Here is a 14,420-nt window from a genome sequence, read left to right as displayed (position 1 = left end):
GTTGGCAGGCCAAGCATCGGCAGGCCACCTCAAGTGGGCACTACCAAATATGCTTGTAGTATTGGGGTCTTCCAAAATTATGTGGGAATTTCCACAAAACAACTTAGAAGGATGCAGTAGCAAAAACTGATTTGTAACAGTTGTTAATATGAAAGTGTGGCCTGTGAAACCTAAGGTTTTTCAAGAGGAAAAAATAACAACTCTCAATGCTCTTCCAAGCCAAAAGTACAATTGAAGAGGCCAATCTTTCAGTGTTTGGGGCGTCAGTTACTTCATTTATACAATGGGAATTTTACCTGCTTCTACCATCTGCTTTAAAACTTGAAAGCTAGATATTACAGCATGAATACATTCTTGTGTTCGAGCAGAACTTAAAACCAACTTAAAATATTAGTGTTTTAGATTTTAATAAGAACATATTTTTGATCTTAAAATGTACTCATTTTTTAACAGAAACATTTTCCCCCTTTATCACTGATTATAATTTAAGCTTTAGTGTTATATAGAAAGCGGATGAGAGAAACTAGAAAACAGAATTAGAGAATGTTCCAATTTCTTTAAGGTAAAAAAACACTTTAAACGAAGTTATTGTCCCTTTTCCATATTTCTTAATCATGCGTCCTTGATTGTCTCTGTGATGATAAAGTTTGCATGAAACAAAGATCCCATTACAAAGTAAATAGAAGCTAAATACTACTTTTAAAAGATTTTTCTCTTAAAGTTCCCATTAGAAATGTTGTTTTAAAGATCAGTATAATATCAAATTGGTAAAAACCTTAGTCTCATCTAAAGCAACCTTCATTTTACAAATGAGAAAGACAATTCTCAGAAAGTTGTAACTTACAGGCATCTCAGAGCCATGGAATGGCAGAGTTGGAAGCAGGTGTCATGTCTGCTCAGTGCCAGTTTTCAAGGCACTTTTCACTGTGACACACACACAAACACACACACAAACTAGTGTATCACACAGCACATTGCTCACATTCCTTTCAAAAACTAGTAAAATAATGTGATTTAAATTAGGAATGAGACTTAAAAGTGAAGTGTGCATGAGAGAAAGAGAACCACTTTATGGAAACACCAATGTCAACAAATTACATCCTTTGGCATTTTGCAAGGAGTGGAGCTTTTAGGGGATCTAAAAAGTCTAAATTCAATTCTCTAAGCCAAACATTCAACAGGACAGTTGTACATTTAGGTCACCTTGAGTATACACTAGCACTAGATAAGAGTTTTTTATTTGTTCATTTCTGCCTTTTGACAGATTTTGAGAAAAAAATGAAGTACTGTGCAATAGTAAAGAGGGAAGATTGTCTACTAGTCTGGAATAATCATTTCTATCATAACATTGCTGCTGGCACGTCACTCGAGTCCAGGCCTGAACGAGCTCACATCTGGATCACACCTCTGAGACAATCGGGTCCTCTGCACACAGCTGCCTTCCCATCCTCCCAAGCTGCACCTCACTGCCAAATTTATCTCCTTAAATCTTTGTTTGCATTATATCACCCCTGTAATCAAGACCTATGATGGTGTGTGTTTACCTGTTTATTGATTCATGCCCAAATATTTTAATATGGCTTTTTTGGCTCGCCATAAACTGTCTGCCTCTCATAAATTCTACTTCCTGGCAGGCTGACTGCCTATCTCTCCAATAGAGCAGTCTTATTTACATCACCAACCCTTCACTAATTGCTTTTTCCCTTGGCTATCACAGACCTCTCTTCCCAAGTATTTCAAATCCTACCCAAGCTTCAGGGCACCCACTCTTGTCCTCCTTGCAGCTGTTCTCCACCACTCCGCTCCCCACTATGGAAGCTCAGGTAGGAGGTAGCTCTCACTTCCCTGGTTTCATGATTTTTTCACTTACTGTGTCATATTCGTTAGTCTTGTATTCCCAAATTCAACGTAACATCTTTTAGGGCAGGAATCACATCTTAGAAATGATGTCTTAGGAATCTTCTTGAGTCTTCATCCCACCCCATTCCCATATACTCTAGCATCTTGCTGACTGTAGCAGATTCTCAGTAAATACTTTGACTGTCGGCCAGACAAGGTGGAGGAAGAGGACACCACCTTCATCGGTACTGGCAAAGCACCAGTACTATTTCTGGGCTTAATTCTCAGACCCATTGCTTTTCTTTAGGTTCCAAATCACTCCACCACTAAATTATTCCTGACTTCTTCCTCTGCAGGATTTGTTAAATCAGTCTCTTCTCTCTAACCACAGTCTTAAGTCTGATCCATTTCTAACCAAGATTGCAACATCATCTTTTTGACTACCATCTCTTACTCCAAGGACACGACCAACAAAAGTTTCCATTTAGATTCCATTTCTTTTACCTCCAGAAGAGTAATCACAGCCCTTCCCAGGTTTTAAGCTGTAGACATTTCATCTGTGAAGACTCTCCTCCTCCCACATTAATGCCCCAAGCCCAAGTGTCCCTACCACTCAGCCTAGCTAAGACTACAAAATACTGCTAGTTTACCTTCCCCTCACCCTCTTCAAAAGGACCACGATGCAGAGGAAATGCCTTGAAGTAGTAGGATTTTTCTGCTACCTTACCACATTGGAGAGCCAGAAGCACCTTATTTGTATAAACCTCCCCCCCCTCCACTGCCCGCCCCGCACACGAAGTTCCAGCTCTCTCTCTCTGTTAGCACTGTGTCCCAAGGTGGTGAGGGGAGCATCCAGTGAGTTCCAAGCATCCTGGTACCCCTTCCACCAGCTACTCTCCCATTACACCAGGTGATCACACCTAGTGGTCCTTAACCTAACAAATCAGATTAAACCTTCAAAGTGAAAAAAGTACCCCCTCCACAATTTCTCCTTAAAATAGGAAATAATATACAGTTTGTGACGTGCTGGTATAAGCGAAGCCACTGCGTTGCCAGTCCTGTAAAAGTATAGCAGATACAATCCTATATATTACATAATTTTGATAATGATAACAACTATGTTACTGGCTTATGTATTTATTATATCATAGTTTTTATCTTTATTTTCGAGTGTACTCTTGCTACTTATAAAAAAGTTTGCTGTAAAACAGTATGCCATGTTACTCAGACTGCAGCTTCATACATCTTGTGGTTACCAAATCTCTTGTGCTTGATTTAAACTTCTGTTGCTTTATACAGCAACATGCTATATAGGCTGATAGCCTAGGCTATACCATATAACCTAGGTGTGCAGTGGGCTAGGCTTGTGTAGGTGCAGGCTATGATGTTCGCACAATGCGGAAATCGCCTAAGGTGGCATTTCTCAGACTGCATCCCCTCCTTAAGTGGCACATGACTGTATTCCAAGTAAATCATGTGTGTATTTCATGGATAATGACCTAAGTGAAACATGTCTTTTCCTCTTGTTTCGCTTCCCTATCAGCAAGAGGAGATTCAGGTCTCAGAATGTGTCGTCTTTTCTCCTCTAGCTCCTCCCAACTGCCCTAGCAAGAAATGGGTGTAATAATTCGTTCCCAAGCCATGAGCCAGCTGTCTCCAGGGGTCCTGCCCCTCCTACCTCTGGCAGACACACACACACACCAGGCAAATGGCTCTCCACCTTGCTCAGCGCTCCCCGTCTGCATCTTAAGCCAAGAAGTTCCCTTTCCAATTCCTCTCAGGTTACCCCCTGCTCGCTCCAGTCTCCCATGCTCCTTCTTTAGTGGACTTCCCTCCCAGCCACTCGCGGCACGGCGCCCACCCGGCTTCAAGGCCACCCCTGTCCCGAGCACCAGGTCCACTTTTCTGCGCCCAGGTTTGCAGCACGAGCAGGCGCCCCCGCCCCGCCGTCCCCTCCTTCCGCCCTCTGGCCGCCGCAGGCGCCCTGGGACAGCCCTAACAGGTGGTGCCCAGTTGCGCGACCCTTAACCTTGCGCTCTCCAGTCGTCCAAGTTCTCCGACCCGCCCCTGTCAGCCCCAGTGCGCCCTCGCGACCAGTTGCTAGCGAGGATCAGGGTTCGCCTCCTTTTGTCTACACCCCAGACTTTTCTGCTGGGTCTCCAGTGCCCAGCGCGGCCACTTACCCAAGGCGAGGGCCAGGAGCAGTGGCAGGGAGCTGGCGCCGCTGCGGGGGACGGTCCGGTCCATCAACCCCGCGCTGCGGGGCCGCGCAGCCCCTGGAAGTCTCCGGCCTCCTCCTGCGCCCCTTTCCCAGGCCTCGGGCGTTCGAGGGGGTGCCTGGAAACTAATCCCGGAGCCAGCAGGAAACGAAACTACTCCTCAGGCTGGAACCCTGGCTACAGGGCAAGCAAACACCCAGGGCGGAGGCCGGCGGGCTCCGGGAGTGTTGCTGGGAGGAGAGAGCCTCGTATTTATTCTCGCTCACACCCCACCAACGAGGCGCAGGACTTCATGGTGGTAGTGTCCAGGTTGTTCCCACCCAAATTACCCCACACCCACACCCACACTCAAGTTCATATTGGGGCTGCCTTTGGGCCAGCTCAGCCGCTCCACCTGCTGGGTCACACCTGACTTTGCCTGCCCTTCTGCCTTGGGGAGTAAACAGGTAGGGAGGGAGCAAGGAAAGAATGCACTGGAGGAGTGTCAGATGTACCCGAAGGGGCCTGCAGGCCTGCGCTGAACTCCAGAGGCACAAAGATGCCCTGGAATTCTAAGTTCCTTTATTTCAGCTTGTTGCTGGTCCCTTGAAGGGACCAGAGTAGTTGTTCACTGTGGTTAACCTCACACGTTGGACAATTTACAAACCTTTTTTACATATATCATGTATTGGATATCCAGGAGTTTTGGCTCACCGAGAACTGCTTTAGCAATTTCATTTATATTTTTATTTATCAATTTACTCATTTATTCATTGTATTTTCAGTTATTTATTTAATTCATTTGCTCTATTGGATCTGTAAAAATAAGAAGGCTTTTTGCCTGCGGCTTGCCAAGTGCTGTCTCTACTTCATTACACCTTCTCTTTTATCTGATGGTTCTGCACCAAACACTTTCTGGAACACAGAGGCATCCTCTCAGCTTTCAAGGACATAAAGCAGCATCCACTGTTACCTTATGTGATTAATATGTTTGCCTCCACAATAACTAAAGAGTACAGCTGTTTTACAGTAGGATCTATATTCCTCTTGCAAAATCAATATGTGGATTCATGCCCTTTTAGAACAGAAGTTGTATTTCTATAGCATCCAAAGCCCAGTAACACTCATTTACGTATGAAATGCCATTCAGATGTTTGCCCCTAAGAAAAATTATTACACATTTTTCTTCCAAAAGTGATATTTTAAAACCAGTCTACATCATTTTCATGCTCCAAGTTACCTAACCATCCAGAAGAATAAACATCGGCTGTTAATTTTCAGAATCCCATGTTAGCCCCCACATGACAGATAGAGAGGGCTCGCATGGGATTTAGAGAAAACCAAGGTTGTGGGATAGACCATTACTGCACCCAGATAAAAAGAAGAGAACAAGAAGGTAAGGCTTTGGCACTGTTTCCCTCTCTCCTTCTTCCTTTCTGATCAGGGCCCTATGTTAAGGCATCTTTCACTCTGAGATGACATCCTAGCCAGTAGCAGTCCTGATATCTGCAACAGAATATTACTATTTTATCTTCCTTTCCATTGATACTAATAGAAAATAAAGCACACTTAAACAAAAAATACTTAATTTTTATTGAGTATTGTAAAGTGCCAAGATTTGGTGTAAGTATTCATCATTCATGCCATTCAAATGGTAAATTAACTTTTCAGGCCACTAGAGAATGAAATAGTGTAATTTAATATGCTAAATAGGCCAGATAAATTAATAACCTTCCCTAAGGGCTTTATTTACTACCACAAATAAAATAAGTACTCTGGAGAACATGTCTTTCAAATTTCCTGACACTGGAGGTGCAATCTCTTCAAGGTCAAGCAACCTCCTTCCTTCTCTCCCTCCTCGTATCCCTCTTCCTCCTACCTTCACCTTCTGTTCCTCCTTCCCCTCCTCTCTCTCTTTCTTTGTTCATTCACTCATGAGGGGAGGTAAATCTAGAATCCAACCATTAACTTCAGAAGAGTAGATGGTGAGAATTGACCTTCCTGGGGGCTCGTTCTTGTAAGAAGGTGTGTCTCAATGCTTTAGATTATAAATTGAGATTGCTTGAATGGTGTCTTGCCTGTGCCAGCTTTAGGCAGGTAAAACCAGCCCTCCCAAATCTGGTATGAAGCTTAAGCGAATTTTTGGAGGGCCTGTAAGCATCAATCTTTACCCTTCCCACACAGAGTACTCTTCAGCAGGAACACTCCCTCTCCCTCCTCTGTACAGGACAATATAAGCTTGTGATTATTTGTGGGGCGCAGCACATAAACAGACATACATATGGTCATAGAAAAGAAAATTTCGGAATATATACATTCTAGGTCAGCCTACATTATCCAGATTATGACTTTAAGGTGTTCTGTGGTATAGGAGGATTTCCTTGGGATCATTAACATTTAATTCAATAACAGCATGTGAATGAAAAGAAATATGAATGATAAAGGACTTTAAAAATAATGTTTTACAGTAATGATAAACAGTATGCATTATAAATTATTCGAAAGAGAGAGCTTTCGAATATTATTTGAAACATTGAATTAGTCTCTAAAGAAAACCAGTAAAAAAATCACTGTTCAAAAGCTGTATTGAAGTGATTTTGTTTTATGATCTAATTTTTTTTGAGGGAAAGGGATTGTTATTGTTCTTTTTTCCTTACCTATTTTTTTGTACCTTTCTTTTCAATCTTTAGAGAGCTTTTTTTTTGTATGCCTCAATCTATTTAACTTGCTATCTTTTTTGAGTGGCTGCTTAATATAAATTTACTAAGACTCAGATATAATGTTTTCTGTAATATTATGAGTTTCAGATCACCATTATAATTTTTTTCTTTGACCATATTCATAAATACACCAAAAAAAAAAAAAAACCCTTTTGATTTAAAGAAAAAATCTGGGCTTTTGTGCTGGCCCTAGTTGTAGACTAAATAGGCAAGCACCTAAGTGGCATAATTCTAACACATAATATGACAAGGCCTTGAACATCTCTACCTGATACATCTGCCACACTGACTTCATCCCCACTTATATGATCCCTGATTGCCATCGGTGTAGACAGTCCTCTGGGTGGGACAACAGAGGTGGAATATTATGTATGATTGGTTTTAGAGTCTGTTCACTCTGTTCAAATTGAAGCCGTGCCATGGAATGCCTGGATCACAAATTACTTCTCTGAGCCTCAGTTTCCTCATCTATAAAATGTGATGGATGGTAATCATTTGAACAATTTTTATGATTTATAATTCTATATATCTCTAAGGCAAAAATCTTGCATATAGGAAATTATTCAGTGTATTTCAGTGTTATATTACTATAAGGGAAACTGTTAGAGGTTGTTGCCATGAAGACTACTTCCAGCCTAGAGTTGATTTGGGGCTTAGATCAGGGTAGTGGATATGGAGGGATAATTCTGCATATAATCTGAATATGACCAATTGGATTATCTGACGAATTTGATATAGAAATCAAGACGACTCCAAGATTTTTGGCCTAAATAACAGAAGAGATGTAGATACCATTTACTGAGATGAGAAAAGATCATCTCAGTAAATGAGGGGAGAAATCAGGCATTCCAGTTTGGAAGTGTTAGTTGAAATGCCAATGAGAAACCAAATAGAGTTAGCATCGAGGAAGGGATCTGGGATGAAAACATAAATTTGGGAATTGTTACCAGAAACGCGTTTAAAGCCAAGAAACACTGAGGAAGGAAGTGGAGAGAGGAGAAGAGATGAGAAAGCATTGAGCCCCAATACATTGCAAACTTTAGAGGTTGGGGGAGCTGAGAAGAACCAGCAAAGGAAAATGAGGAAAGAAGCATTCATAGGCATAAGAATTCCGTGGTGTGCACTCTTTAAAATGAAGGAAATACAAGTTTTCCTTCTGTTCATTGTTCTTTGTCTGCCTACCAGCTATGAGTAATTTTAAATATATGCAAATACATTCACACTTCAACATGGGTTCTTTTTTTTTTTCCTTGAAAGGTATAGAATGAAAAAGTGCCGCTCTAAATGAAGGTCCACTTCTGTCAGCTCCAGGTTAAAAGACATGCTAATCGGGCCTGATTGACCCCCTCCCCGTGTAAGCATATTCTAGCAGCACAGGAGGGTTAGCAGGTACACTTGTGAAATCTATTCTGCTTTTCCTGGAGTAACCCACCTTTTCACCTTTTTATCGGAAATGAGCTTGGATGTAAGACAAAAGGGATTCCTCAAATACAATAAATGTCAAATTCTGCACTTCTTCAAGGGCATCTTGAATTTATATTCCCCTGTCTCAGGGAGATTATTTGCAAGATAAAAAGGAAAATTATCCCATAAACATAACTTTGTTCTTCACCTCTTGGCTTAAGAGGATTGTAAAATGAGGAAAGCCTTGCTGGGGAGATGCTGGGAAGCCAAGGACAGAAGATGAAAGCCTTAGGCTCTATTTCACAAGGAGGAAGAAACTTTTCTCAAACTTCCGTGACCACTTAACTCTTCTGTGTACTAGTTGTTTCCTTTTTTAGGTCAGATATTCAGAGTGGGTCAATGAATTTTTAAGTATTTGTTTCCCTTTCTCTCTTTTCTTGTTGACTCTTGTGGGATTTCTCTCTCGACTTCGAACAATCCCTTTTAAATGTTATACAGAGATTTGACTATGTCTCTAACCAAGGGTTACAGACACTACTAGTAATAGTACATGACCCGTAGAGTTGATTTCAGAAGAGTTGCTAATATTAACATCATTTGCAAAATCATTACATAGATTTGTAATGAGTACTAGAACTATCTCAACTGAAGATTTTATGAAAAATAAACCTAATGTTTCAAATCTGAAGAGTTTTAATCACAAAGGCATCACAAAACCTGTTTTGCTTTGAGAAGAATCATTTACAGAAAGACTAGAGTACAATGCTGTTTTATTAATTCATCTGTCAAATGGAGGTGTTACTGGAACTATGATTGCACCAATAGTTTTCACCTCAGTGAATGAGGGAAATTCCATATTAAACAAAATAATTTATGTGTCTGCTGTATTCCTCCACCTGATTTTGGCTCAGGAGAATCTATCAACTCATCTGACTATCCATATGACCCAAAGAAGATGACGACTACTTATCTGTCTGTCCATATGATCAAAGGAAGATGTCCTTACTTCTGATCTCTTTTGCTAAAAAGCTCTTAGAATCAGATTTTGACATACACAGACCTGCAGTAACACTTGTAGTTTCTTACTTAATTGGCTTTAGAATCATTAGAATATGGGGTCTCACGAAGAGACCGAGCTGTATTACCTATAGTGCCCTTCCACTTATGAGATTGTGTTGCAACCTGGCCCACTAGTGGATGTATTTTTTCATTGCAATTCTGTGGGATGTTACTCATCTATAGTAGTGTTTTGGTTCTGGGATGTGGGTTGGAAAAGAGCAAGGTGGAAGAAAAAAAAATCAATTAAGTTCCAGCATCTCCGGTGTCAGGAGAATCTTTAGGCTTATTACATTTTCAGGACCACTCCTTTCAATTCTCAAGAGAAACACAATGCATGGGATGAATTATTCTTTTGTTATAGAATTAACTCTTCTTTCTTCTTGAGACACATCCCTGAAATGTAATGGTAAATTTTTGTAATCCCTGCTCTATGTCAATAGGTCTTGGGGTAGGCAGAAAATGTTAGATTTTATAATTGCTTAAATTATTTTCAGATAACTAAATGAACATTAGCTGAAAGCAACTGGAATTTTGGGTGTATTTGCAAAGGGACAATACTGATAAATCTTTTAATTTCCACGAGAGAAGAAGACAGGCTTTCAGGGAGCAGTATGTGTGATTAATTTTTCTTCCAGGTCCTAAAGTGTCATAGAGAAATCACTGGACATTTTCTGCTTGGTGACATGAGAGGGTTTTTAAATCCAAATAATGCTGGGAATATGTAAGAGTATGTTATTTGGCAAAGGTGAGAGCTCCGTGAGCTATCGAAACAAGGCCTGGCAATCTTCTCCCTGGCATGGGTGTCTGCTGCTGGTTGAACAGAATCTGATCAAATCAGTGTATCCAGCAGCTGCTGGTTAAGGCACTTTTTGGGATCATGCTCTGTGTGGTGTTTATGAGAAGGCTGGCTACATTGAAAGGGACACAGCAACTAGAGCAATTAGTAATTAGGATATAGAGTCATACAGCTCATATTTAAAGTCAGATGTGTTTGGTACAGTTGGAAAAACCTATCCGGAACACAGCGGATCTGTCCCTAAGGCTTAATGCTTCTTCGATTCTTCTCTTTGCCCTCTATTTCCCTGCCCCAGGCCTGCATATGACTGCGTGGCTAAGGTGGGCCTTGGTTTTTCCATTACCTGCCCCCTGCACCCTCCACATCTTCCTACTCTCGTCCACTCTGCACTCTCTTACTAATACATTGCTAAGATGCTACCAAGTTTAGTTTTTACATAGAACATTGAATTTAATCCATAAGAACTTTCTTCAGCTGTCTCCTGCCTTGGATTTCAGTGTGAACATTTCAACCTACTGACAATTCGAGGTCTCTAACTTCTATTCACAGCCATCCTTGGCTGCTCCCTTTCATGTCCCTTCCATCGCCATCGAATCTGCCTCCAAAGTCCTGCCCTAGGCTTGCATGTTCCTGACCCTGAGCTTTCGCTCTTGACATTCTCCATAACTCAACTGCTTGCTCTCCTCCTCCTAAAAAACAAAAACAAAACAACAACAATGAAAAAAAATTCCTCCTTTAGAAATTTTTCTTAAATAAGCACCATTTTTACTGTTGCAAGAGTTCTCTTAGAATTGCCAAGATTTTCAAGATTCTAGGATCAGCTCATTTACTGAGGACCTTATTGTCCTACACACTCTTCTAAAAGTTTTCACATATATTTTCTTTGAATCTCTCTACAACCTTTTCATATAGATGTTGTCGTCTTCAGTTTGCAGATGAGAAAACTGAGGCTCAGGCAGCTTAATTGCTTTCCCAGACCCATATGGCCAACGAAAGGCAGAGCTGAAAATGAAACACTCATTTCCCTCCTCCTAATCCAGGGTTCTTTACACTGTTTCCAGTGTACTGCAACTGTTTATACAGTTACTATGGTTGTTTTACTGGTTGGTTGCTATGATTGTCTTGAATTTGTTCTATTGTACCAATTTAGAGAGATAGATTATTCTTATTTCTTTGATGCTTTGCATTGCCTTCTATAGGGCTCTGGAAATAGAAAGTACTTGAGGAATGGAAGTTGGCCGATCAATTTCTTTTCCATAATATATACATCCTTGCCTCTGAGACACTTTGCATTTACATCTGGGAAAAATCTCACTAAGAGTCCCATTGATTGGCATGCATGGGGACAAATATCTGGCATGCACAAGCAGTGAGCATGGCTAGTTACAAAGATAACAACCAAAACCAGGTCAGCCAGTTCTTCAGCAACATTCAGCCACCCCCTACAACTGTGACCAGGTATCACAGACCTGTGTCGTGTATAGAATCACCCAGAGGTCTGTGCAATTCCTCTCTCTGGTAGCCCTGAGTAATTATATGTACTGATTTCATAATATTAATGAAGAAGTTTAGTAGTCATCACTATTAATAGGAAGATTGATTGATGTCACTAGGGTGCCAGGTGCCATACCAAACCAAGTGCGAACACCGTGGTCTTTCTGGCTCCACAGGTGTCTGAGTCCTGCCAGCTGTTGGTCATAGGATGAATATGGAAAGTCCAGCTCTGGGCTGGTGCTGAGTAGTTAGCTGCTTTCTCTGGGTGTGGGCATGTGTCTGTTGAAAATCAGCACAGGGAACAGCTAGTCAATATTCTTGTACTGTTCCTCTTCATAATCAGCATTTATTGAGACTTTCCACGTGTGAGCAAAGAGGAGTTTGTTGCATATTACTGTACCCCTCAGAAAAACAAGGCAATCAGGTCTCTAAAAGATGAGACAAGAAAGTCAGTGCAGGATTGAAATCCTGGATATGAAGCTTCCAGTATATTCTTCCTTCTTCAGGACAAGAGAAACCCTCCAGGGGTCCGATGAGAGGGAGAATCTCCCGTTCAGGCAAGCATGACTCTGGGTGCCTCAGGCTGAGAGCAGATGACAGCTACCTGCTGAACAACGAGCTTGACAGAGACCCAGAGTGGAGTGGTCAAATGCATGGACTCTGGGACAAGACCACCTGGGTCTGAGTTTCATTCTGCCATGGGCTACCTGGGTGATCCTGGAAGGTGTCTTCAGCTCTAAGTGTTGTGCTTTGCTCGTCCATCAATAGGAGATTAGAATGATGCTTACCTGACAAAACTTTTATGAGCATAAAATTGGTTAATATATATATAAATACATAGACCTGCATCTGCCACTCAGGAAGTGCTATGTAAGTGTTGGAAGGAAGGAAGGAAGGAAGGAAGAAAGGAAGGAAGGAAGGAAGGAAGGAAGGAAGGAAGGAAGGAAGGAAGGAAGGAAGGAAGGAAGGAAGGAAGAAGATAAATGAAGAAAGAAAAGAAAAAAGAAAAAGAAAGAAAGAAGAAAAAAGAAAAGAAATAAACTCTCCTATCTTCTCAATGCCTTCAGCCCCATGAGCTGATAATCTTTATGGAAAGAATAGCTTCTCTTATCACAGCCATTCTTTACCCTTTAAACAACACCAATGTTTCTGAGAGGTAGGTTGGACACAAATCCAAATTAAAATATGAAATGTTCCCACCACGATCTCAATTACCTACTCTGTAGATTTATTTTTGGGCCATAAAAGTCTGACTTTTAACCAGTGTAGAGAGAAGGAAAAAGGAGAGATTGAAGTATGTTCTACAGGAAAACTGTGAGCAAAAATAGGAATATGACTCTACTTACAAACGTGTATTTAAAGTGAGTTGATTCATTGAACTTGATCCCATTTTTCAGCTACCATTACACAATCAAAGTGGAATGACTACTTCTCTCAGCGCCCCCCAAAATATGAGCATTACTGCCTCAATGGGAGATGTCACTTCGTGGTGGCCTTGCAGACACCCTCCTGCCTGTAAGAGCAATGCTCTGAGCCAGCAAGCAAATGGGCGCAGAACGATGCTGGCCTGGTCCTCAACAGGACTGGAAAGTCTGAGCTAATGAAGCCATCTGTCAGGACACAGTTCCCGCTGGTCCTGGCCCAGGCACTTGTTTAGGGGGCCCTTTGGCAGCTACTCATGGAGAAACTGACATACATCCAAGAGTTCAGATTTGCTTGCAGGCGCGACTGTGTCCTCTGCTGCCTTACATAAAGCAAAACTGTTTCTGTCCAGTGTTAAGGATACTTTTAAAAACTCAGTTCATCTCGTATGTGGTTTGAATCAAAAGGAATTCTTCTGGCATTTGTTATGTGGTTTGTAATTATTTTAAATATGAAGGAATTTTTGCCAAATCAAAAGTTTCTTTTGCAGGGAAACCAATCTCATTTATAAATAGAGATTTGTAAAGCTTGTTTAGTAGACCAGGGAATTGGGAGATAAATTTTATTTCCAACTTTTAATAGATTAAGAGTTCAAGTTTAATTACCTCTTATTATAGTCCCAATGTTTCTCTAAAATTCTACATTCCTTTCCATAGTTTATCACACAAGCTCTTCTCATGGTCTATAAAGCTTATTCTTACTGATTTTCACAAGGCAACTGAAACACCGATTCTTCCTATACTCCTGTATTAACTTCCCTCTTTTCATGCACACATTCAGGTGTGAGCGAGATGTCCTTTCTCTCAGATCTAATCTCACATCTATGAAATCTCTTTACCCGTGGAGAATAACTGTTAGTTTCTTTAAATGTCCCTTCTGTGACTGTCACACCTATAGGCAGGGCACATAGTTTATTCATTTTTATGTTCTAGTGCCAAGCACAATGCCTAGAATTTTCTAGATGCTCAAGAAATGAATGGTGAATAAGCGACTAAGTCTCTCTATCATGGTCCCTCTAATGCTATGCTGTGTCAAAACCAAGGCCTTAATCTGAACCAGGAACACGTTCTTAGTAGTGGAATGATACAGAGTCAGTGGGAGGTGGAAAAGCAGAGGGATCAGGACATAGAGTTTTAAGTCAATAGACCTAAGCTGAGATTTTACTTCCACCAATTATTAGAAGTGTTAATAATGAGTCAATAATCCATCCAAAGCCTCAGCTTTATCATTTATAAAAGGGGATAATAATACCTTCCTATCTAGTGTTAAAAATTAAGCAAAACAATACTTTAAGCAAAAATACTTCTCATGGTATGGAGCGCAAAGTAAACATTCAGTAAACTCTACCATGAGATGAGTGGAGATAGTGATCCTAGGCCTGACCTTTTAGGTGACTTGTAGCTCAGATTCTGGCAAAACCGTCCTGCCAGTGGTGATTTGTGCTATCTTGGGAACCGGAAATATTTTCGTCTGATGGGATCATGTTTT

At 41.0% G+C, this 14,420-nt stretch overlaps 1 protein-coding gene across 1 annotated transcript in view; it reads right to left on the bottom strand.

Annotated features, from left to right (window-relative positions):
- BTC (betacellulin) overlaps nt 1-4,391 on the bottom strand; it is a 42,303-nt gene extending 37,912 nt beyond the window's left edge. The window contains exon 1 of the mRNA XM_039845457.1: nt 4,023-4,391. Coding sequence (XP_039701391.1) covers nt 4,023-4,086 — 64 coding nt within the window. The 5' untranslated portion in view covers nt 4,087-4,391. The remainder of the gene's footprint in view (nt 1-4,022) is intronic.
- Between the last annotated feature and the right edge of the window lie 10,029 nt (nt 4,392-14,420).

This window comes from Pteropus medius, unplaced genomic scaffold (assembly GCF_902729225.1).
Source record: "Pteropus medius unplaced genomic scaffold, Ma_sr-lr_union100, whole genome shotgun sequence".
NCBI classification, from domain to species: Eukaryota; Metazoa; Chordata; class Mammalia; order Chiroptera; family Pteropodidae; genus Pteropus; species Pteropus medius.
This window is presented reverse-complemented; position numbering and strand designations above follow the sequence as displayed.